Raw genomic sequence first — 26288 nt, 5'->3', positions numbered from 1 at the left:
TTTCTAGGTTTTTGGAGCCCTTCTGGGCGAAGATCGGTCCTGAAGGGATCGACAGTAAGGAGGGGAAGCTTCGGAGGAGGCGAGGAGAGGTGCCACACCACACCATCTCCTGCCACACCAGGAAGGACCCTCATTCCGAACTTAGAAGAAGCCGGCCGGCGTGGCCGACACAGAGGCCCGACGCCCGAGAAATACCAACGGGAAGCAAAATAGTGAGTACGGTGCAAGACTGGCAGTGTGAGCGAACTAAGAAAAACTTAAATACTTTTATTCTGCGGGAAAACGAAGAGGAGAAGCGGATTTTCAGAGGGGCAGCAGACAGGAGAAAACTCAGAATTTTAAACGGGCTGCAAATGGAGATGGGAGTTAAAAGGAAGAGGGCGGACTTTAACCAGCCACGAAAATTAAAAGAACTGAACTCTAACATATGTGAAATAGAACGTGGAGAGAGGCTTGTTCAAAAAGCAGGACTGAGAAAGGAATTGGATATTACATCTACCCATTGTTTAGCTGCCCCTATAGAAAGAAAGAGGTTGTTTGGCAAAGGAAGAAACGCTTACGTGTGACTGCGCAGATTGCAGATCACCATATTGAATCACTCTAAGCCGTAAAAGAAATTAGAAAACGAAGAAAAGGCTGTAGTGAAGAGACCCTGGAGACTTTCCTTAAATATTAACAGTAACAATAACATGGATAAAAAGAACTTGTGAAAATACAGTATTACACCTTCTTTCTCTCTTTCTTTGGATATAATCACACAATTGTAATAATCTGTTTTTCCTTATTTATTTTTATTGACTTTGTAGTAAATTAATTGAAACGTAATAGAAATATAAACAGTACACATTTTATATTGAATTTATAAATAATCTATAAATAATTTTTAGAGTATTTATAAGAATTAATTATAACTGTAAAATTTCATATATATAATAATTTATAGCAATTGTAATTAACTGTTATTTAAGTACAGATTATTAATTATTAACTATTGAAGTAATAGATCCTATTTAAGTGTTAAGAATGTCATTTTAAGCAAAGTATTTGTATAGTATTAATTAAGGACCCATATAGTTGCAGTAATTTATACAGCAGTAATTAAGTATTTACTAGTTAATAGACTGATTGAATAGATAGAGTGACTGATAAATTGATTGATTAATAGGTAGGAGTGCTGATTTTGGAGAAACTGTATAATAACTAAGGAATTGAATAAATGAAAACAATTTAGGAGGGGGAAAAAAGAGAAAGAAAAGTAAAGAAAGAAAGAAGCGATATAGAATTTGGATGGTGATTTGGGAGAAAGTAGACAAGATATTGGTGGAACAATATAGAATACTTAAGGAGATGACCAGCATTACTACAACGACACTGAAAGCAGGGAAGAAAACTGCATCAATACTAACCGGACCAACGGCCTCTCCAGTGACACAGAAGACCCTAGAGGGGATGTTTGCATCAGAAAAACAGTCAACTGTATTGAGTATGCCAACAATGCAGGCCACACTCATAACAATACAAGAGACTATGGTTAAGATGCAGGAGTGCATGACAAGAAATCACAAAGAAACAAGGAAGGACATGGATGAGGTAAAGAGAGAAGTAAAGAGCGATATCCAGAAGATAGATGAAAAAATGGATTCGATACAGGAATTTATAACAAAAAACGACCAAAGGATAATAGCCATAGAAAAGAAAACAGAATTGACTGAAGAAAACTGGAATCGTTAGATATGAAAATGATGGGGCTAAATAAAGAACTAGAAAATACTGTGGCGCAATTAGAAATGGAAAGAGCTGAATTCTACCTACGCTTCCAAAATATGGTTGAGGACAGAGAGGAGGACAGAGAGGAGTAATGGCGGAGATGATAGCAGGCGCCCTCCAAAGAGAGAAGGATGAAATAATAAATGAATTGGACGAAGTATACCGAGTCCATACGAATTATGCGCAACAAAACAAATTATGTACATGTAGATAGAGAAGTACATGTACGATTTGTGAGAAAAAAAGTCAGAGACATTGTATATAAAATAACAAAGGACGATCCCATGTTTTACAGGAATAAAGAAATAATTACCCTGAAACAAATACCTAAAAGAATAAGAGAGATGCGGAAAGACTATTGGTTTCTAGCCACGTTGCTAAACAAGAGATACATACCCTTTAGATGGATTGTACCAGAAGGGATATGGGTAACATGGCAGGGAAAGAAAATAAGGGTGGACACACATAGTAAAGCAAGAGAACTACATGATCAAGTGACGGGTAATGAAATAACAAGTAATGGTAAAGAGGAATTGGGACGGAACACTAGAGGAAAACAAAGACAAGAGCATGAAAGAGTGTCAAAGGAAGGAGAAAAGGAGGAGGAAGGAGAGATTCAAGAGGAAGAAGGAGTACAAACAAGGGAGGGAAAGGAACAGGAAGAAACAAAAAAGAAACAACAGGAAAACCATTAAGAAATGGAACAAGACTTAAAAATTCTATCTGTGAATGTAAATGGTCTCAATTCACCATCCAAGAGAAACCAAATTTTTAAAAAAATTGTGAAACAAAAAACAGATATTGTGTGCCTCCAGGAGGTACATATAAGAAAACAAGATGAAAAGTATGTACAATATAAGAAATTAGGCAAAGCATATGAAGCATTGGCAGAGGAGAAAAAAAGAGGGGTTGTAGCATATGTGAAAGAAGGAATAGATAGTAATTTAAAATATGTGGACACGATAGGGAGAACAGTGATGATAGAGGTGAAGATTAATAGTAAAAACATTCTATTGGTGGTTATTTATGCTTCAAACAGCTGACAATTAGAATTTTATAAAAATATACATGAGAAAATAATTGAACAACAAAAAGAAAATGTGTGCTTGATCGGTGATTTTAATGAGATTGTGGACGTAAGAAAAGATTATAAAAGCGGTCAGAGAAATAAAAATAAGAAAAATGTATTGTCTAGAACATTAAAAGACTTAGTAGAAGAGTTAAATATGGTAGACAGCTGGAGATTTCATAACCCGGAAGTTAAAAACTTTACATATTATTCGAACCCACATAGGTCCTGGTCCAGGTTAGACATGGCATGGGTTACTAAAACGTTGATGTCAGAAATAGAATCCATAGAAATATTGTCTAATAAATGGGCAGATCACAACCCGATAATGTTAACATGGAAGGGGCGGTGGAGGAAAAAAAATAGATGGACAATGAATACACGGATCTTGAAAGAAAAGGAAAACAAGGAATATATGGAGAAGGAATTGGAATTGTTTTATAAGGAGAATACAAAACAACACACCTCCCTACAAAATTTATGGGACACAACCAAGGCGTATGTAAGAGGCCTGACGATAGCCTATAATGCAAAATGGAAAAAAGAGAGGGAAAAAGATTATAATAAGGCATTAGAAGAAATTCAAAAATGGGAAGAAAAATTACAATAGAACCCGGGAGAGGAACAAATTAGGGTTAACTGGATGGCAGCAAAACATAATTTGAATATACTAGAACAGGGGAAATATGCAATGATACTGAAATACATGAGACAAAATTATTTTGAGCAAGCAAATAAGCCGGGGAGGTGGTTAGCATTTAGGTTGAGGAAAGAAAGGGAAAAAAGAATAATTCAGAAATTACAGGACAAAAAGGGTATAATTCAACAGAGTATAGAGAAGAAAAAGGAGATAATAATTCAATACTATCAAGAGCTTTATGAGAAAGATGAGGTAATAACAGAGGAAATAGAAAAATACCTAAGTGGAGAAGGGATGCCAATACTAACAGAGGAAGAAAAAGAATTACTAGATAAGGAAATTACTATGGGGGAGTTAAAAGAAGCATTGAAGAGACAAAAAAACAACAAAACACCAGGGACTGACGGTTTCCCAGCGGAGTTTTACAAAAGTCTAGGGAATTCATTAAATGAGACATTATTAGAATTATACAATGAGGCATTGACAGAGGCAAAGTTACCAAATACATGGAGGGAAGTATATATCTCCCTGATACCAAAAGAGGGAGCAGATACCGCTTTAATAAAAAATTACAGACCAATCTCCCTATTAAACACCAACTATAAAATCTTTATGGGCATAATTGCAAACAGGATGAAAAAAATACTAAACAATAGAATTCATCAGGATCAAAACAGTTTCTTGCCCACGAGGCAAATAAAAAACAATATAAGAATGGTAATAAATGCTTTAGAATACTATGAGATGCATCCAGAAAAACAGATAGCACTGATATTTCTGGATGCACAAAAGGCATTTGACCAAGTTAATTGGCAGTTTATGACATACCAAATTAAAAATATGAAATTCGGAGAGAAATTTACAAGAATGATATCGTCAATATATAAGAACCAAAAGGCTAGTGTATTAGTAAATGGGGACCCAACAAAATTTTTTGAAATAGGTAAAGGAGTAAGGCAGGGCTGCCCATTGTCGCCCTTACTTTTTATTATGACTCTGGAAAATTTGCTAATTAGAATTAGGTCGAATAAAGAAATAAAAGGATTAAAAATAAAAAAAGAAGAATACAAGGTCCAAGCCTTTGCGGACGACCTTGTTTTCATCATAGAAGATCCAATAAAATCAACACCAAAATTAAAAAAAGAAATTGAAGAATTTGGAACTGTGGCCGGTTTAAAAATTAATAAGGAGAAGACCAAAATGATAACAAAAAATATAATAGCAAAACATGTAGAGAAATTAACAAAAGATTCGGGACTGCAGGTAGTTAAAAAAGTGAAATGCTTAGGGATAAACATGACAGCTCGAAGTATAACAATAAAAGAGAATAACTATGAACCTTTGATCCAAAAAATAAAAGAAGATTTGGAAAAATGGGGAAAATTAAAATTGTCATTGTTGGGGAGAATTGCAGCAATAAAATCAAATATACTGCCAAGGCTCCTTTACCTATTCCAAACAATCCCAATAAAATTAGACAAGAAGTTTTTAGTTTTTTATAGTATGACAAAATCGGCAGCATACAAGGAGAATCATTATAAGATATATAGGTGGTATAGGTGGTATCTGGCTCCCACAAGACTAGCCAAGGAATATTAGAAAAGACATAAAATACTTGACACTACACATAATTATGGCGGCCAGACTGGCTGTAGCACAATTGTGGAAAACAGATCGTATGCCAACAGATCAGGAAGTAATACAAAAAATTTATATATGCGCAGAAATGGATAAATTAACTCTAGAATTAAAAGATAAGGAAGACTCAAAGTATTTTATAGTATGGAATAGATGGTATAAACGGATAAACCAAAGGAAAAAAGGGTAAAGATTAGAGGAAATGCAAAAAAAAAAAATGCACCGTCATATAGATAGAAAAGGTAAATAAGTCACTGTCTATAGATTTGTATATATTTGTTTTATATAATCATATATACTTAGTTTGTTAGTGTAATTATGGATTGAAAATGTAAATTTTAAGAGAGAGAAAATTTGTATATTCTCTCTTTTCGTTTTTGTTTGTTAATATTTTTAAATTCAATAAAGTTTGTTTTTAAATTGAAAAAAAATAAAATAAAATAAAGAGGGAGTCAGGCGAGCGGGAAAGCATGGGACAAGCGCTCCTCGCTCAACCGGACGCCTCTGTTAACCCCAACATGAGTGTGTCTGTCACCCAATGGCGGACCTGAGGCCACGATAAGCCAGCAAAGAGACGGGAAGCAAAGAAGATCGAAGGAGATAGTGCTAGACAAGGAGATCTTTTGTTTTTATTTTTTTTCCCTGACCACTGTAGAGACCATAGAGATGTAGATCGGAGAAGAAGCGAGATCGACCGTGTCGGGTGAAAGGACTCGCAGAAGGGAACCGAGTGGAGACTGGAAGAAAGGAGACCAATTGAAAAAGCGGAGAGAACTGACAGGTCGGCACGGGAGAATAAGGGGATTGTTTCAACAGAGTGGCGGCGCAAAGAGGAAGATCGGTGGGATGCCATAAATAATAAAGCAGGAAAAAAAACATCGCTGTCACGGAGAGACTTGACGGAGAGCTAGATTGAGGAGGAAGGAGACAGGAAGTGCGGCCATTACAAGGAACCGACAGCGGCAGTAGCAGAAGAGTGACTAATAGACTAATAGACTACTAGAACTGAGAAAGGCACATCAAGTGTACATTTAATTAACTTGGATAAACCAGAGAAATTGACATTTTAAAACGGAGATGAACAGACAGGACAGGAGGACTCTGAAAGCTTAAACAACAGCGATTTCCGCCAATTAAATACTCTGAAAGACTTAGGACCTAACTCTTGGAACACAATTACAAGGATAAAGTATCTTACTTCTGCCTTTGTATCCCTTTGCAATTCTTTTTCCTTCTCTTTTTCTACTTGTTGATAGAGTATTAATTAACTACTATTAAGTAAGTAGGATATATCTGTGATACAAGTTAATAGTTGATTATTAATCAATTAGTAGCAAATCACTAATGACTGTATATTTTAATGAATTGAATCAATTAATTATATTAATTAATTATAATTATAATTACAATTAAATTGATTATAAGTTAAGCAGATAAACTGGACATTTAGATTTAGATACTGATTGACATAGATTGACTAGTGTATTTATTATATATTTGATAAAATATATTATTGTATAGAAATTTAAGGCTACTGGACAAATTTCCAATGGTGAGCTCATCTCCTTGTAGGGAAAACAAATTACAGGTACAAATTTTCTTTGGGTACGATTAAGACCACCTCTGGTAATATCAGAAATCAAAATAACGATAGATAAAGAGAATAAGAAAAAGAAAAAGTAGAAAAGGATGATGAGGACTAGAGGATGATAATTTGGAGGAACATTGATAAGATAGTGAGAAATCAAAAGAAGATATTGAAAGACATGACAAGCCTTGCCTCAACAGTATTAAAAATAGGAAAGAAGACGACCTGTAACCCCATAATCACTATGACCTCGCCTGCAACTCAAAGGTCGACAGAAAGATTATCTAAAGCCGAAAAACCCGTGGTAATTCCAACAATGCAGGCTATGCAATCCACCCTGACATTAATACAAGACACAATGATGAAAATGCCGGAGAAAATGTCTAGCAACCACAACGAATTAAAGACTGACATTAAAGCTCTAGATTGCAAGATGAACGAGATACAAGAAATGATCCACGATAATGAACAAAAGATAAAGAAAGTAGAAACAAGAGTGGAACAAAATGAGAAAAAGTTTGAATTAGTAGACCAGTAATTGATGGCGCAAAATAGAGAATTAGAGGATTTGTTTATTCAGTTAGAGATGGATCGGGCGGCGTTCTACCTGCGATTTCAAAATATAGCAGAAGGCAAAGAGGAAGACCTGGGACGAGTGATGGCAGAGGCCCTACAACAAGATAAACAGGAAATAATAAAAGAGTTGGATGAAATTTACCAGGTACAGACTAACTACGCCAGAAGGAATAAGTTGCCAAGGGAGATCCATGTCAGGTTCGCTAGTCAGAGATATACCGTACAATGTAACGAGGGAGAAGCCAATGATTTATAAGGGGAAGGAAGTGATAACGCTGAAATAAGTTCCTAGGAGAGTAAGGGAACTAAGAAGGGACTATCGCTTCCTAGCCATACAATTAAATAAGAGAAATATCTTATTGAGATTGATCCTGCCGGAAGGCATGTTAATTACATGGCTGGGGAAAAAAATCAAGATCGATAGTCTAGTAATCACGCAAGACTTCCTTGATCAATTGGTAGGGATGCAGGAAGAAAAGACCAGCAAGGAAGAAACTGAAACAGCAGCCCAAGAAGAAGAAATCCCCTATCAACGAGAATCTAAAGAAGGATCCCAGGAAAAGAAGGAACCAGAAGAAAAAGAAAGTAAGGACACAAAAGGAAAGAAACCAAGAACTCAAAGAGTCACATGAGCAAATGAAAACTAAGGCCACCCAGGAAAACTACAAATGGAAGATTGGAAACTAATATCAATCAATGTTAATGGATTGAATGAGAGCAGAAAGACAAAACAAATATTCACAAAACTAGCCAAATGGAACGTTGATATCATATGCCTTCAGGAAGTCCACATACGTAAGCAAGACAAAAGATATTTAGAATATAATAAATTAGGGAAAACTTTCACTTCATTAGCCGGGGAAAAAAAGAGGGGGGCAGTAATATACGTTAAGGGAGGGATTGCCGCGGAACAAAAATATGTGGATTCTAAAGGAAGGACGTTAATGATTGAGATAAAAAAAGGAAATTTTTCAGTACTACTGGTAGCTATATACACCCAAACAAAAATCATGGAAAATACTATAAAAAACTTCACGAACGAATAAGTAAAATGGAATATAGCAACATCTGAATAGAGGGCGATTTCAATGGGATAAAGATTATACGAGTGGCAAAGACAAAAAAACAAAAAGGGATAAGCTACCCAAAACTTTTTTTGACCTAACGGAGGAATTGAACTTAATAGATATCTGGAGAACCTGACATCCAAATGAGAGACAATATACCTTCTATTCGAACCCCCAAATATCATGGTCTAGAATAGATATGATGTGGGTTAGTAAAAAACTGGGACTGGAAATTGAGTCCGCAGAAATCACACCAAATATATGGGCAGACCACAACCCCTTAGAAATAAAGTGGAGGATCTCACAGACAAAAAAGATGAGGAGATGGAGATTAAATACACAACTCCTGAGAGATAAAGAATATATAGAAAAAACTAGGGAGAATTAGAACTATTTTTTAAAGAAAATGGGAATCAAGAAACATCCCGAATAAATGTATGGGACACAATGAAGGTATATTTAAGAGGGTTAACAATATCATACAACGCACATAAGAACAAAAAACAACGGAAGGTGCAAAATGTCCTCCAGGAAGAACTGGGGAAAGTGGAAAAGAAGTTGCAGCAAAATCCAGGAGATAAGGTGATAAAAGAGAACTGGACAATGTTAAGACATAAATTGAATATATTAGAATAGGAGGAATTGGCCTATAAAATAAAACAATCTAAACAATATTATTTTGAAAATGCCAACAAACCGGGCAGATGGCTGTCCTACAAATTAAAGAAAGTGAAAAATGGATTATTCATCAATTGGAAGACAAGAAGGGAAATTTGCAAAACAAAGAAGAAGATAAGCTTGAAATTGCTTGGAAATACTATACAGAGCTCTATAAAGAGGAAGAAGTTCCAAGAGAAAGGATTGAGCAATATCTTTCAGAGGATGAACCTGCATTCATAGGAGAAGAGGAGAGGGAAGTGTTGAATAGAGTGTCGAGCCTAGCAACCTGCTCGACATTGCTAATGCGTGCTGAAAGCATCGAGGGACATATACATACTTGGTGGTGGTGGCACTGGGTGAAGGTGGCCGTATGCGGGGTGTGGGGTGGTGGTATCGGGTGCGACGGGATTAGGGCCATTCCAGAGGACACAGCGGCAGCACCTTCCAGAACACGCTGAAGACCAATTACACCCCTAGAAGAGGGGCGTGGTAATAAACAAGGGCGCGATCTACGCCCCTAAAAGAGGGGCGTGGTAACAAACAAGGGCGCGGTCCTAATGGGTTAATGGAATGATGGGCTATATAAACGCCCCATTCTTGGTGTAATGTAGCACCGATTTCAATCGTGTTTACGAATCACAGTGTGTAGCCGGATGCGGATGCGAATAAACCAGCATGCCAAAAGAGCTGAATAAGGCTGTAGCTGTGTTTTGATTGCGTCTCGCACGGCATTCCTGAGAGGAAATCGGTGCTACCCTTTGCAAGCCTACGGAATGGCAGAGGGAGTGGATACGACTGTTGCAACGCCGCCCTCGGAGGAGGAGGGGCTGCCTGCAGCTGAGGAAAGCCCGGCTGAAGCTCAGCCCTCGGTACGTCCGAAAGAACGCTGTCAAAGCCAGGAAGTGGATGGTAAGGATGCTGTTGCAGCAAGGGGGGGGGCCACCCTGGCATTGCTAGGAGAGTGGTGGCAGAGCCCCGCTTTGGCTGCTCCGGCAAGGGCCCCGAAGGACCAGGTGTCGCCCCCTTACAGCGAACGTTTCCACCGCTGGAGAGAGAGGCGCTGGGCGGAAGATGATGACGGGGAGTGGAGCTATTCAACAGGTTTGGGCCACTCCACCATAGAAGTCCTTCAGGAGCGTTTGGGTGAAGCCAGCTTCAGGGATGCACAATCATGGCAACCGTGGATGACGGGGACAGAACCTAACCCTGGCTGGCCAACATCCTCCACAGGGACAGAGACCCGGTTCCGCCTGGCTAGCCCCAAATTACGGGTGGGTCCCTCCCAAAGCAATCCCTGACCACTGGCCACACAATATGCTGCAACCCAATCGCTTGGATCATTGGCGGGCGTGGCTACAGGGACAGCATCTGGGTCGCTTCGCCCCCCTCCGGGGCAGGGGCCAAGTCAGATCTCAGGACAGATAGCTTATCCTCCAGTACCGGCTGGACAGCCTGGGGTATGGGGATCCCAACCAGTCTGGGGACCACCCCCCTTGCAGACCACGTTTGATGGCAACCCAGACCGTGTAGCCCTGTTCCTGAGCCAGGTACTCAGTTATATTGATTTATATGGGCGCTTATATCCAACTCAGTGGTCCATGGTAGTGACCATTACAACGACTTTAATAGGTGAAGCTGCGGATTGGGTAGCGGCCTTGCATAACGACCACGCTCAAGAGCTCACTGATGTTGGCTTATTCCTGGAAGGCCTCAGGATATGATTTGAAGATGACACACGAACACAAGTAGCTGAGGGGGAGCTTGTGGCCTTGAAACAATGGGGCCGTTCGGCAAAGGAATATGTAAAAGAGTTTCGTCGGCTAGCGGGGAGAGTTAGGGGTTGGCCCGAACGCATGCTTGTTCATCAATTCCATCTTGGACTGGATCGTGACCTAAGACAAGCCTGTGTGTATCGGGGCATGCCACCCCATTTGTTTGAGTGGTGTAAAGCAGCTATTGACCTGGACATGGGACTAAGAGAGTTCCGGGTTAGGGGAGGTGTGAGTACGGTCCCCATCCGACGCCAACCAGACCGGCTGGGTCCTGTCAGAGCAGCGGGGCGAGGGGAGCCTGATCCTCGAGTAGCTGATTCCACACGGCGGCTGTTACGCTGTTTCCGGTGTAATCAACCTGGCCATAGGGCTCTGGAATGCCCGCTACCACCGGCTCAACCACCTGGACCGAACGCCCTGACAGCTAGTGGAAAGTCACGTGGGCGACCAACTCCGGAAAAGACCAGAGGTCTATCGCAACCAGGACAGAGCCCCAATGGAACCACAACAAAGGAACCGGGTCCTGCTGTACATCCTGGGATAGTTCCTGTGGTGCTAGCTGATAGTGATGAGGAAGAGGGCACCAATGACCCAATGGTAAGTGAACCCATCCGTCCCTTCCTCATACCCATAACCCTGACACCAGTACAGGGGCCAACACGGGTACAGCATGAAGCCCTTATTGATTCTGGGTGTACAAGGTGTTTGATAAGACGAACTGTAGCCACCCGTTTGGGTATACGGTTACGGTCGTTAAAAACCCCAATAACATTCGAACAGATAGATGGATCTACCTTAGGGGGAGCCCCAGCAACCCAAGTGACAGAATTAGTAAAAATGGAGATAGGAGCTCACTGGGAAAACATACGGTTTGTGGTGGTGGACACAATGATCGAACCCGTGATTTTGGGATTGGCTTGGTTGGATAAATGGAAGTCCACGATCTGGTGGGAGGGGGGATTTAGGAAACTCCGTCTGTCGATAGGACCAGATCCAGGTAGCTCACAGAAGATTCCGAAAGAGCAAGGAGTTTCGTTGGGGCTGGATAGCAATATATGTCCCGTTGGAGTACCAGCAGTATATGCAGATCTAGCGGCAGTGTTTGATGAAGGGGAATGTGATACGTTACCACCACACCGTCCCACTGACTGTGCTATTGAACTAATACCTGGGGTAAAGCTGCCAAAACCACGCATGTATGCCATGACCCCACGTGAGGTGGAAGAATTACGTAGATACATTGACAAAAACCTAGCCCGTGGGTTTATACAACCTAGCCGGTCACGTATGGCCGCTCCGGTGTTGTTCCGTGAGAAAAAGGATGGAGGGCTTCGTTTATGTGTGGACTATCGAGGTTTGAACGCAGTAAGCGTAGAACCATTATACCCATTACCCTTAATGAAGGACCCTTAATAGCGACCGGAAAGTATTTTACAAAATTGGACTTACGGGAGGCCTACTATAGGGTACGTGTAAAACAAGGAGACGAGTGGAAAACCACCTTTAACTGCCCGTTGGGCAGTTATAAATTTTGTGTTATGCCGTTTGGATTGCAGGGCGCTCCCGCAGTCTTTATGCAATTGATTAATGAGGTATTACACGATTATCTATACCAAGGGGTTCTAGTGTATCTAGACGATATCTTAATATACACTGAGTCTATGGAGGAACATATTAGTTTAGTCCGTCAGGTACTGGAACGGTTGTTAAAAGCCCGCCTGTATGTTAAGGTGTCCAAGTGCGAATTCCATCGCACAGAACTAGACTATCTCGGATATAGGATATCCAAGGACGGTATAGCGATGGATCCAACAAAAGTAAATACTGTGTTGGAATGGCTGGCCCCTACAACAAGGAAACAGTTACAAAGCTTCCTTGGGTTCGCTAACTTCTATCGTCAGTTCATCCCAACATTCGCACATATTGCTCTGCCGTTAACAAACCTGCTACGCACAAAAGGGGAGGGGCCTCCGCGACCTGGACGGCGCTTGGATTGGACGATGGAGTGCCAGACAGCTTTTGAAACCCTGAAACGTTGTTTTGCTGAGGCACCCATACTACAACATCCTGATCAATCAAAACCATTCATAGTACAAGTGGATGCAAGTGCCGTTGCGGTAGGGGCCGTGTTGTTACAAACCGATGTCCAAGGTCAGTTACACCCGTGTGCATATACCTCCAAAAAATTCAGTCCCACAGAAAGGGGTTGGGCTATCTGGGAAAAGGAGGCGTTTGCTCTTCGTTGGGCTCTTCTCACCTGGAGGCATCTTTTGGAAGGAGCACAGGTACCATTTGAGGTGTGGACGGATCACCGCAACCTTATAGCATTACAAACTCCCAGACGACTGTCTCCTAAACAGGTCCGGTGAGCACATTATTTTCAGCGTTTCCGGTTCACGCTAAAACACATGCCTGGTGGCAAGAACTTCTTGGCCGACGCTCTCTCTCGGATGCCTCAATTCCAGAGCAAACGGGATGAGATAGTACAAGCTATGGTGCCCAACGGTGGTAGGACTGCAGCAGCCATAACCACAGAGACTACAATATACTGGAAAGAGCAGGTGCAAAGGGAGTTAAACACTGATAGCTGGTTTAAGGAAAACAAACACCTGCTCACGCATAGGGACGGGTTTTCGTGGAAAGGGGACAAAATGTATGTACCAGAAGGGGTCCGGGGCCTGGTGTTACACCGATGCCATGATAATAAATCGGCTGGGCATTACGGTTTCCTTAAAACCCTGCATTTAACACGGCGTCAGTTTTGGTGGCCACATATGAGGAAAGATATAGAAACATACACACAAGACTGTTCCATATGCGCCAAGGCCAAATCGCGCCCTGGAAAACCTTTGGGAGTACTACAGACTGTAGCCACACCTACCCAACCGTGGGAGGAGATAGGGATGGACTTTATAGTCGATTTGCCAGACAGCAATGGGAACACAGTTATTTGGACTATTATCGATTTATTTTCTAAACAAGCTCATTTCATTCCGTGCCGAGGATTACCCTCAGCTCGTAAGCTATCTAAGCTATTTATACAACACATTTATCGGTTACACGGGGTACCCCGCCGTATTATTTCTGATAGAGGGGTGCAATTTACAGCCCGATTTTGGAGAAACTTTCTCTCGGCTATTGGATCAACGCAAGGCCTCAGTTCGGCATTTCACCCTAGTACCAATGGGGCTGCAGAGAGAGCAAATGCAATGATAGAGCGATACCTTCGTTGCTATGTTTCATATCAACAGACCGATTGGTCTTCACTGCTACCGTTTGCGGAGGTCGCCTATAACAATGCAGTTCATAGCAGTACGGGTCTCACTCCTTTTCGGGTGGCAATGGGACAAGACTTCGTAGCGATACCCGAGTTAGATCAACCAACAACAACGTCGCCAATGCCCCATGAGTGGGCCGATAAGATGAATACGGTATGGCCCCAGGTCAGAGAGGCATTAGATAAAGCAGCCCTCGCATATAAAAGCCAGGCGAATAAGAAATGAGCACCGTTTCAACCATTCAAGGTAGGGGACATGGTACTTCTCTCTACCAAATACATCAAATTAAGGCTTCCTAGTAGGAAACTGGGACCGAAATATCTGGGCCCGTTTCCGGTGATACGAGTAGTAAATCCTGTGACTGTAGTACTAAAGTTACCTCCGTTATTGGGGAAGATCCACCCCGTATTTCATAGTAGTCTTCTCAAACCCGCCAAACATATCCAAGTATTCGACCGTCCTGGTCCGGTCACGGAGGGCCATTACGAAATTGATGAAGTCCTAGATTCTAGATGGACAAGGGGGGTCCTCTCTTACCTTGTTAAATGGAAGGGTTATCCAGTAGCAGAGGCTTCTTGGATACCGCATAGTAATGTAAAAGCAAACCGATTGATTCGACGGTTTCATAGAATGTATCCTCACAAACCACGGTTATCTACTAATACGTGTAACTTATCTCTTACAGAAGGACACGTGGTGAAAGGGGAGCTGCCTGTCGAGCCTAGCAACCTGATCGACATCGCTAACGCGTGCTGAAAGCATCGAGGGACATATACATACTTGGTGGTGGTGGCACTGGGTGAAGGCGGCTGTATGCGGGGTGTGGGGTGGTGGTATCGGGTGCGACGGGATTAGGGCCATTCCGGAGGACACAGCGGCAGCACCTTCCAGAACACGCTGAAGACCTATTACGCCCCTAAAAGAGGGGCGTGGTAACAAACAAGGGCGCGGTCCTAATGGGTTAATGGAATGATGGGCTATATAAACGCCCCATTCTTGGTGTAATGTAGCGCCGATTTCAATCGTGTTTACGAATCACAGTGTGTAGCCGGATGCGGATGCGAATAAACCAGCATGCCAAAAGAGCTGAATAAGGCTGTAGCTGTGTTTTGATTGCGTCTCGCACGGCATTCCTGAGATAGAGAAGTTATGATAGAGGAATTAAAGATGGCAATTTCAAAGCTAAAAAATAATAAATCACGAGGCCTGGATGGTCTCCCAGGAGAACTATACAAAAAATTGGAGGAAATATCATTACCAAAACTATTGGAGATATGCAACGAAGTGTTAATGGATGCTAAAATACCTGACTCGTGGAAGAAAGCATACATCACATTACTACCAAAAGAAGGTACCGACCCAAAACAAATAAAAAACTATAGACCAATTTCCCTTTTAAATTCGGATTATAAAATTTTTATGAGCATAATGGCCAAAAGAATGAAAAGAATATTAAATGTTATGATACATAGAGATCAGAACGGCTTCCTCCCCAGCAGACGATAAGGAATAATATAGAATAGTCATAGATACTCTAGAATATTACGAAGCCCATCTGGAAAAGCAAATGGCCTTAGTTTTTCTAGACGCCCAAAAAGCATTCGATAATCTAAATTGGGAGTTTATGATTGAACAAATTAAAATAATGAAATTTAGAGTGAATTTTGAGAGAATGATAAAAACAATCTACAACAAACAAAGGGTGAATATAATATTAAATGGAGATATGAGTAAAACATTTCAGATTAAGAAGGGGGTAAGACAAGGATGCCCTCTATCACCATTATTATTCATTATGGCGTTAGAAATTTTGTTGAGCAGGATTTGAAACTATAATGAAATAAAAGGTTTAAAGATCAGGAATGAGGAATATAAAACACAGGACTTTGCCGATGATGTAGTGTTGATCATGGAGGAACCATTGATAATGGGCCAAAGAATCTTTAAGGAAATATGCAGATACGGAGAGGTGTCCGGATTAAAACTAAACAAAGCCAAAACTAAAATGTTGGTTAAGAATTTGACAGAAAGGCAAAAGGAAGAAGTGGAAAAGATATTGGATTTACAAATTGTTAAAAAAATTAAATATTTAGGAATTTGGATAACACCAAGATGCTCAGCCCTGAAAGAGGATAATTATACACCCCTGATTAAAAAAAAATAAACAAGATTTGGAAAGATGGGGGAACCTGCAACTATCACTTTTAGGTAGGATAGCCTCAATAAAAATGAATATCCTGCCCAAGTTATTATATCTATTCCAAACTACGCCGGTCAATCTCAATAAAAAATTTTTTGCAGAACTAAACAAAATTACAAGGAAATTTGTTTGGGGTGGGAAAAAACCTAGAATTTTATTACAATCACTACAGGACAACAGAAGTAGGGGAGGCTTTGGACTCCCAGCATGGGAAATTTATCAAATTTCCCATGCTATACAAAGTGGCCAACCTAGTGGGATAAGGGAATGGGTTACCCTAGAAAATAAAAGAATTTAACTCTGGAAGGGCATGACCTACAGAGAGGCTGGCACGCCTACTTATGGGATAAGGAAAAGAAGAAAAAAACATACTTTCATAGACATAAGATACAAGACACGTTAATACAAACCTGGAAGGAAATTGGGCAAAAACAATATATGAAGGTCCCAAACTGGCTTTCAACAATGGAAGCTATGATATATCCTAACGTGTTAGGAATTGATAAAATGTTTAGGTACAAGGATATTTTGGACAGCAGCAGAAATCTTAAAACTAACGAATCATTGAGAGAACAGGGCATCCACATTGACTGGTGGCCATATTTGCAGATTAAATCCAGACATCAAAAAGATAAGGAGGAATTCGGAATAGAGATGGGATCAAATAGATTTGATAAATTATTGATAGGCACGGGAAAAAAATACTAGCTAAATTATATAATTACCTATTAGAATATGACAGAGTAGAAGAGATGGTAAAAGAACAAATGATCACGTGAGCAAAAAATATAGGTCATAGTATAAATCTGGATGATTGGGAAACAATTTGGAATAGAAACTATAAATTGACAAGAGCAGTAGCGTTTAAAGAAAATCAATATAAAATGCTATATAGATGACGCTTAGCCCCTACAAGAGTAGCAAAAATTTACCCAAACATAAGCCCACCAGGGTACCTTTTTTCATATGTGGTATACGTGTCCCGAAGCAATGAAGTATTGGAAAAAGATCCAAAATTGGATCCAAGAAGTAATTGAGGAAAATATAGATTTAGCGCCCGAAACCTTTCTCCTAGGAGTACTAAAGAGGGTGTATAAGAAAAAAAAGAGATACTTAATCATACATATCACTATGGCAGCTAGATTAACATACGCACACACTGGAAAGAAAAGGAAACAAAAAAGAACATATAATTCGGAAAATCCTAGAATGTGCCGAGATGAGCAAACTAACATATGAGATCAACGAGAAAGAGGATTCGGAATACTATAAGGTGTGGGAACTTTGGTATAAATGGATGGAAGATCGAATAAGGAAGAGATAAAAGATAGTGTAAATATTAAAATAAGTGGGTAAATTAGAAGACACTAGAATAAAAGAATGTATATAACCTGTATATATATTATCACTGTCAAACCGATACCTTTTGTATTGTATTATAATGTAATCTAATAAAAACTAAAAAAAAAAAAAAACCCACCCCAGTCCAGCCAGCCTTCTTGATTGGCAGCCAGGGAAGTGGGGTTACACACTGCTGGGGGGGGAGGAAAGGAGAGCAGGAGGAGAAGCACTGACTTGGATTGCAAAAGCCATGGACTGGCTCAATCACCTTCGTCTTGAAACCTTGCAGGGCAAACAGGAGATTTGGGTTTGGACAAGCAGCAGAATTCTTGCTTCTCTGCCTCCCCACCCCTCCCCACATGCCACTCCCCCTCGCGGGCCAAGATCGGCAAGCCTGATTCAGGGAGCTGAACATGCTGCTGCCGCCCAGGAGAAAAAGAATGTCAGAAATGGGCTCTCTTGCAGCGCCTCCTCTCTCTCTTCTCCTGAGTGCCAGGGTGCATCCTGCTCACTGAATCTGGCCTGCTGATCTCAGGCGGCAATGGCAGCGGCTCTGACCTGATCCTCACTGGCAATGCTGCGGCCAAGAACCAGCCATGCAGATCCCGCTTCATGGCTGCGCAGACAGCCTGCATCGGCCACTGCTTGGAGCTCCAGCGCCAGTACCCCTCCCCCCATATCGACAGGGCTAGGGCTAGCAAGGGTTTGTTTGCAGACGCTACTAAGAGAAGGGGCGTGCAAGCTACGGTTTGCGGGAGAGGCCTCCGCGAGGCCATTCCAGGTAGATGGTAGGTGCATGTGGGGCATGTTCCCCCACCGTTCGCCCTCTCTGCATCGCCTCTTCACCTCATGCTGTTTGCACAGCAGCTGCGCATGTGTGTAAGTATTTGAGGAGGCTTATTTTCAGGGGGGGCTTGTTATAGCACACGCGGTCAAAAGCCCAGTTGGGCTTATTATCCGGAAATGTCTTATTTTCAGGGAAACACAGTAGTATAAAATAAAATATAGCTAAATTTATTCTTACTTTCACTGTCTTTTGCATTACTTCATATATTTTGTTCTTTAAACTTCCTGCTTCTCTTTTCCACAATCTTATCAATTCATTCAACTACAATTGACTCAATCTTCCCCTTCTCTTTACTCATTCATCTTCCCTTCATATATTTATTTTGCAGTTCCATTTTCATGTACAATGTCCTAGGTCCGAACATCCTTGGTATCTTTTTTTTATACTGACCCATCCCTTTTATATTTAATCTACAATACTTCAGAACTCATTCATTCCTGAGACTATATTTTCTTCTCCTTTTTCTTTTTCTTTTGTCCATGCATTTCTTAACCACTCAATTCCCACTTAATTCAACTTACTTTTATGTTTCTCCTAACATTGCTTAACTTTCACTTACATATAAGATAGTGGACAAAAGTCCATTCAGCTTCTTTCAACAAGTACCATTCTTTGCAACTTACAATATACTCCCTACCATTTTTCTACCAAGCTTTATACACATTAAAATTTGTATATTCATTTTCAACTGGTTTCAACCTTGCAACTGTTAATTCCATTTTCTGTGAAAAGTGCGACTACCTAGGCATTTGACAGACTAATTTTCATATTTTACTTTTCATTGTATCATATAATTTATTTTACATTCACTGCAAACCAGAATAAATTGCAAAGTTTACAGGTAGACAAATATGCATACATTCAAGACCAACATATGAATGTACCCAAAGCCTTAATACATTTACCTATAAATATATTCAACAACCAAAAGGGTATCACCTATATTTATCTTAACCCCTTCTTAGTGCTAAAAAGTATTCAACAATTGGCATAATGATATACATCTCAATACTTGCTGCACAGCCAAAAAATATGTTTTGCAACCATTGCATGACTTAACACTTATTAACTTTTGCTCATTGTCATGTTTTCAATCAGAACTCCTCTAGATATTTTCCAAGATACCTTTAACACACTAATCCACATGTAGCTTTTGCCTTAATTTTTAGATACATTTTTCTTTGTGTAGCAATGGCTAATCTTTTGTGCTCAGTATGTCAAAAAGTCAGGAAATGCCTATCTTGATTCTGCTGGTGTATCACTCCCACACTCATACTGAACAAAAAAGGCCTCTCTGGATTTCCTCTGCTCTCCTCTCTTCCCATCCCGTCCCGTCCCTTCCATCCACAGTTCCTCCCCAGACCCTTGGTTTTGTGGGTCCTCTGAAGCCCTAGAAAATTTCATGAAAATGCTCACGCAATTTTTGGACACCCCAGAAGATGTGCAGGAGCAAGATTTTCTCACACAAATTCCAGAAGGCCTGGAGGTGTAGTGTGTCACTCCAAGTGGCATGGTATGTGTCAAAAGGTTTGCCATCACTAGTGTAGGAGAAAAACAATGGATTCTTTCTATAGTCAAGTATGGAAGCAGTCTTTACATATGTGTTAAAATTGCATCCATGCCATAAACAACCACATGCCAATTTTAACCATTTGCCGGTTTATTTATTTATGATTCAAATGTATTACCTGCCTAACTCCAGATTCTGGTGCCATGCAAAACTTTAAAAAACCAAAACCATAAAAATAGCAAACAACATTAAAAAAAGCAGGACTAAAATATTCAGCTAATAAATCATATACAAACACATACAAACATACACACAAACATTGGCCATTAAACAATGACACACATCAGGTCTGAGAAGAAAGCCAGGTTTTCAAGTTATCCTATATGCTTTGCTCATAATTTATACTTTAGTTATATTTTTATTTATATTTACTTATAAATCATCACACACTGGATAAAACTAAGAAAAAAAACCCACTTCTTTGAACGTGGTCAAAGAACGTGATCAAAGTCTTTTACAAGACTGTATAACACTTAAAATAATATCCATATCTCTTCTGCACCAATAGCTTATGGAAAAATGAAGTGATCAATTCTATATATTTCTTCCTCAAACACTACTAAGCTCCAGGACAGGATAATTCCTGAAGTTAATGCACTATACCAAATAATCTAAAGTGCAATGGTCCATACATCCAATTCTCAAGTACATTTGAACTTAAGTATATTTGAAGAGAAAGGACTGACTGAAGAATCCCCATCTAGGATAAAAGCAGTTGTATACTGCCCCCCGGTGGCTGATAGAAATAATGTGTTGCATTATCATTATTTTCCAACCTTCTGTTATGCGTATTTTTTCGTTTATTTTTGTTGTATATTGACTTCTTTGATAATATTCCACTACATTCCCATACAAACCACTCAGTTACATTGGGATTACAGAAGTTATGCAAAAATATGTATTTTTGTAGAAGAATTAATAAAGTATACATTTTGTGCCCCTGACTATATAGATGTAGTGATGTGTATGCATGCAATATTCATGTGTAAAACAAACAAACAAAAACATACACTTTTAGACATCATATGGGGAAAGGGATATGGGTTTGGGGTAGGAGAGACGAGCGAAAGAAGAGAGAGATTTCTAAAAGGGAGTGTATTTTGTGGAATTCTTTTGGCTGTTTATGCAATAAATGTTATGATTCACCAATCCTAAAATAAGCAGCTATTCTATGACTGTAATAATGTTCACAAAACTTTCTAAAAATTGAATGAGTTCCAAAAAAGATCAGAAACATTACCAGAATTACAGGTACCTAATTTAGGATATCCTTTCTATTTGAACTTATTGGCTAATATGTGCACACCCTGCTTATAAAAGTGTTTTAGTACAATCAACCCTGATTTCAAGGCCAGAAATCAGTTTTAGCCTCATGAACAAGATCACAAGTATTTCCAATCTCCTATGATCATATAAAAGGATGTTGTAAACATTCAGTGTCCTGCTGAATGAGCATGATTGTCTAAAAATTGTTTTGCAAATCTTTGTGCATACTATTCAAACGCAAAGGCCTGGGGATAGAGATATTTACAGTCAAACTTCTATTTGCATGCAACATCAATGACAAAATGGTACAAAAATATGAAATATGTTAAGCAAACATCACTGCTGAATGTGATAAGGAAAAAAGCTAGTTTATATCACTATACTACAAGTTTAAACTACTATAATTTACTTTATTTATTTTATTTCATTTATCAAGAATCACATATTAATATTAAAATACCTATATATACTTCAGTAAGAATTTACAGCAATTTACTTTCCAAGTTCTAACTTCTATTTTTAATAAAATGACTCATTTACATACCTCCTTTAACCTGGTTTTTTTAATTGTTAATTAACAATTAACAATTTTAATTGTTAACACTCTCATTCATAGACTTTAATATCTTTTTATCTTTATTGTGATTTGTAATTACAGAATAAGGAATATTTGTTGAATTATTTGGTTAGTTTTCTTTAATAATTTGTGGATTTTACTGCAAATTCTAAGTCACTATATTGTACCAAAAGTTCAAAGCTATTTCTCCTCAGTTTTGCAGGAAGTGATCATCCTATTTTATGTGTATTCATTCCAAGATTTAAAAACTGGAAGCTTGTTGGAAAATAGATGTAATACATACAGTATTCAATCTTGTAAATCTAGCAGCAGAATATTTAATGCTTGCACATAGCTTGCATAAAAAGTTATATGAACTTAGAACTTCTTTCAGACCATCAGAGCATGGGGAAACTAGAATAAAGTGCTGGTGTAATATTATGTAGGAAAAACTTGTGAGATGGGACAAAGAGATGCTGCCTAGGGAACAGTCAGACGAGGTCAGAAAAGCTACAGCTGGATAGTGGGCAGAGCAAGTGGCGTAAAAGGAACTCTCAATAGTTGCTCAGGCTGTAAAGCAGGCAGTGGGACAATTGTACTTTCATACTTGCAAGATTCTGTTAATGTAGCTTTACGATAATATGGAATTAGCTTATCTGATTGTGTTTCCTATCTGGTCTATCTGGTAAGGCAAACCACCAATGAGCTGGCCAGTTCTTTGCAATTCCTCTCTGGACAAAAGAAGGATTTGAGATTGCCCACTAGCGCTCCAGACACTTGCTTCTTGCAAGGGGACCATAACATACTGGTTTCTAATACATTTAGCACTATGAGGGACAAGAATGTAGCCATCTTGCTCAAATCATGGTCAGCAACTTTAAAAGTTCATATACTTTATTTTCTATCACCTTTGGATAGATGCTTTTTAGCTATAAAGAATCTTTGGATTGACAAATCTAAAAATATCAGATGAGTTTCCTTCTATAATTAGTAAAAGGAATTTTAAATGAAACTTTAAGGCCCTTTTTTAATAAATAGCAAATGGAGAGTTAGAACTTTGTTTTGGCAAAGTTACAAATGGACTCAGGCTCAGATGGATGTGAAATAAGATGTTGGAATTAAGTATAAATCATCCCCACAGGAAAATGCTTTTGTTTTGAATTATTTTAGAAAAAACTTGATAGAATAGGACTTTGACTTTGACGCTAGAGGAAAGTAGAAGGAACCAAAGATTGCAGTTAAAGGAGAAGAAAACTTAGATTCAACTTATAGATACAGCATGAAACAAAATATTTTAACATTGGTCATATTGAAGAATATTTTTGAACAATAGACTCAAAAGTTAATCTTAAAAGTATCTATCACTATAGATATACTGTATTTAAAATGTTATAGAAGAACAGATTTTGCCTTTCAAGACTGAGACTGATCTGAAAATGAATTTAAAAATGACAGGCTACAAGAATGATATGGATAATGATGCTACACAGGTCATACAAAGAAGTCACCCATTGTTTTAATAATTAAAAGAGATACACAAGTAACAATCCAGGAGAAAATTTTAGATCATTTTCCTGTATTAAAATTTACAAAAGTGGCTTGTTAAAACTTAGAAAAATTTTATGAAAAGGGATAAAGAAAAAATGAAAAGTAAAAAGAAAGTAATATGAAATTAGTTTATTTGATCAAGATTAAAATAGGTATGTTGTTATCTCTACTGACTTTTAATGAACTTTTGCTGACATCAATACTGAAATGGGTTTTTTTAAAGAATTGTTTACAGATAACAGATAGGATATGCTAAGAAGAGATCATTTGTCATGTTTTAAGAAGAGAAGTTACTAAAATTGTTTATACTTGTTTAAGGGGAAAGTAAATTCTTTATACATTTCTTTTTCTTTATTATGTTTTTTCCTTTTTTCCATTTCTTTCTTCTTTTGTTTCTGAACCCCTCTATTTTTTATTTTATTCTTTTATTTTTAGTTTGTGTTAATTTACTATTGTAATTTCACTTTTTAATAATGTTTCACTATTAAAAAGTAAGACCACTGAGAAATGTCAACATTCAAAGATATAGTACATACCTTATATATCAATTACTTATGGTAGATGAAACATCCTTAGAGAGCCGTAATTTAGCCAGAACTGAATAACATGGACCACTGATTCTTATTACCTGAAGAAACAGGCAATAAATCTCAAAGGTGCATGTTCCACATTATATTTTTTTTTACTTTAACAGTTAATACAGGTAATCCTTGATTTATGACCACAATTGAGCCCAAAATTTATAAAGTGAGAATTTGTTAAGTTAATTTTGCCCAATTTTAAAACATTTCTTGCCATAGTTGTTAAGTGAATCACTTTAGTTGTTAAGTTAGCAACATGGTTGTTAAGTGAATCTGGTTTCCCCATTGACTTTGCTTCTCAGAAGATTGCAAAAAGTGATCACATGATCCCCTGGGACACTGCAATTGTAATAAATACAAGTCAGCTGCCAAATGTCTGAATTTTGAACACATGATCATGGGGATGCTGCAAAGGTTGTAACTGTGAAAAACAGTTGTAAGTCACTGTTTTCAATGCTTTGAATGGTCACTAAATGAACTGTTGTAAAGTCGAGGACTATCTGTACTATGTAGCTTTAGCTCTCTTACCATAACCTTAAAGGCAATTACTTAATCATAAATACAGTAGTCATCACATATTATTAGAATGTGAACAATTAATCATTTGGGGAGAAGAAAAAAACTCCAAAAAAAACCAATATTTGAGATTGTTGTCTTTCTGAATTTACCCCATTCAAGATTTATTTTGTTGAGCAGGTCTTGTTCTATGTCTTCTCTTCCTGAGACAAGTATTTACATATGTTTTCCTTTTTTGGTTAGCAGGATACTTTCATCTCCATTTGCTGGTATTGCTCAGCTTTTATCCACATAACCAAGAAAGGAAAAATGTGCCTGTTATTCCAAGCCCAGGAATGACAGAAAGCTTTCATACAGTTTAGAACTATATGGAGGAGAAAAGGTGGGGAGATTATAACACCTCTGCATACATGTTGCCTTATTATTTTTTAAAGCACATTTTCCTCTATTTTCTTCGACATGCAAGTTCTAAAAAATTATTGGACCTTCTGCAATATATTTTAAACACACCATGTGTTATCATCTAAAATCAGTTGATCCTTAAATATATTCCTCTCTAAGGTAATCTGCTCGTGTTTGTGGGGTTTTTTTTTTCATGATTGTAAAAAAACACACCAGTAATACATCTTTAAAAATATTTTTCTGCAACATGCCCTGATGTTATGAAAGGGGGAAGGGAATGGCATCTGGCCAGGGAAGGCAATGCCTTTTTCAGGCAACTATCCCAACTGCTCCCTCCTTTCTTGCCCGCAAAACAAAAAAAAATTTTTTTTTTGAACCCTCCCGGGGCAGCTGCTTTAGGAAGGGCGTGCAGGGAAAAACAGCGAGCCGCTGCAGCGGGAGCCGCGACAGAAGGCTGGCATCAGGGCAGAGACGAGAAGGAGGGAATCCCCCGCTTGATAAGGGACGGCCATGGGGAACAACGGTGTGGCAGGCCGTGACCGAAGGAGGATGTGCCATCTAAGCGGGAAGGGCTGGGTCCAAGCGGGGGCTCAGCAGAGACCAACCTGTCAGCAAGAGGGTGGTAAGAGCCGCTCCGCTGGGTTTGCTCTGGGACTGGAACCAGGATCCTGCTCCGCGGTGCGGCATTGCTCCTTGGTTGTGGAGCTAGTGCGGTCCTCTCGCTGCTGCTCCTCCTCCTCCTCCCTCCGCCGCCCGCCTTCTCCGGCTTCCCGCCTGACATAACCATCCCCAGCAGCAGCAGCAGCATCGCTCCCTCCTCCTATAGAAACGGTCGCAAAAGCAGCAGCCAACTAGGCCTGCAAAAGGGGGTCGATCTATGCGTAGCCAGGCCCGCCTTCTCTCGCCCAGGGGAGCTGCTTTATGTCTGGGAGGCTTGGTACTGGCTTGTTTTCGCTCCAGACTTCTGGAGCTGGGACTGCTAAAGTGGACGCCCAGGGCTGAACAGGAGAAACTGAGACAAATGCATTTTGGCTCCCTCCAAGCTGGCCTAAGGCCAAGCGAAGGGCCTCCATACATTAACACCCTTATGTGCTGGGGCAAACATGATCTTCTGAAGGATTTTTTTTCCCCCTGCAGAAGCACCCACTGGTGTGTTATTGGTACCCTGCCCTATTCCACTAGCTGTGAGAGGAACCAAAAATATGAAATCAGCACATTTGAAAGAGAGTTACGGGAGATGGAGTAACAAATGCCAGAGGCATTTATGCAAAAATGTATAATGCCCCAAAGCAGGGTGGGTTGTTTGGTAAGAGCAGAAAATGTCACTTCCACTCATAATGAAAATGTAGCAAAGATGAGTAAAATACCCTGCTAACCAAAATCGGATCCATCTGCCTTTCTCTAAA

At 39.4% G+C, this 26288-nt stretch overlaps 1 protein-coding gene across 10 annotated transcripts in view; it reads right to left on the bottom strand.

The window, feature by feature from the left end:
- SGCE (sarcoglycan epsilon) overlaps positions 1 to 25743 on the bottom strand; it is a 57163-nt gene extending 31420 nt beyond the window's left edge. For 5 of the 10 annotated variants that reach the window (XM_034402381.3, XM_087892769.1, XM_087892768.1 and 2 more), the window contains exon 1: positions 25488 to 25718. In XM_034402381.3, the coding sequence (XP_034258272.1) occupies positions 25488 to 25569 (82 nt within the window). In that variant the 5' untranslated portion in view covers positions 25570 to 25718. Of the gene's footprint in view, positions 1 to 25487 lie in introns of all 10 variants that reach the window. The other 5 variants (XM_034402380.3, XM_034402383.3, XM_087892771.1 and 2 more) reach the window with 4 other exon arrangements.
- Positions 25744 to 26288: the final 545 nt, after the last annotated feature.

This window comes from Pantherophis guttatus, chromosome 4, assembly GCF_059756535.1.
Source record: "Pantherophis guttatus breed Tessera chromosome 4, ASM5975653v1, whole genome shotgun sequence".
NCBI classification, from domain to species: Eukaryota; Metazoa; Chordata; class Lepidosauria; order Squamata; family Colubridae; genus Pantherophis; species Pantherophis guttatus.
This window is presented reverse-complemented; position numbering and strand designations above follow the sequence as displayed.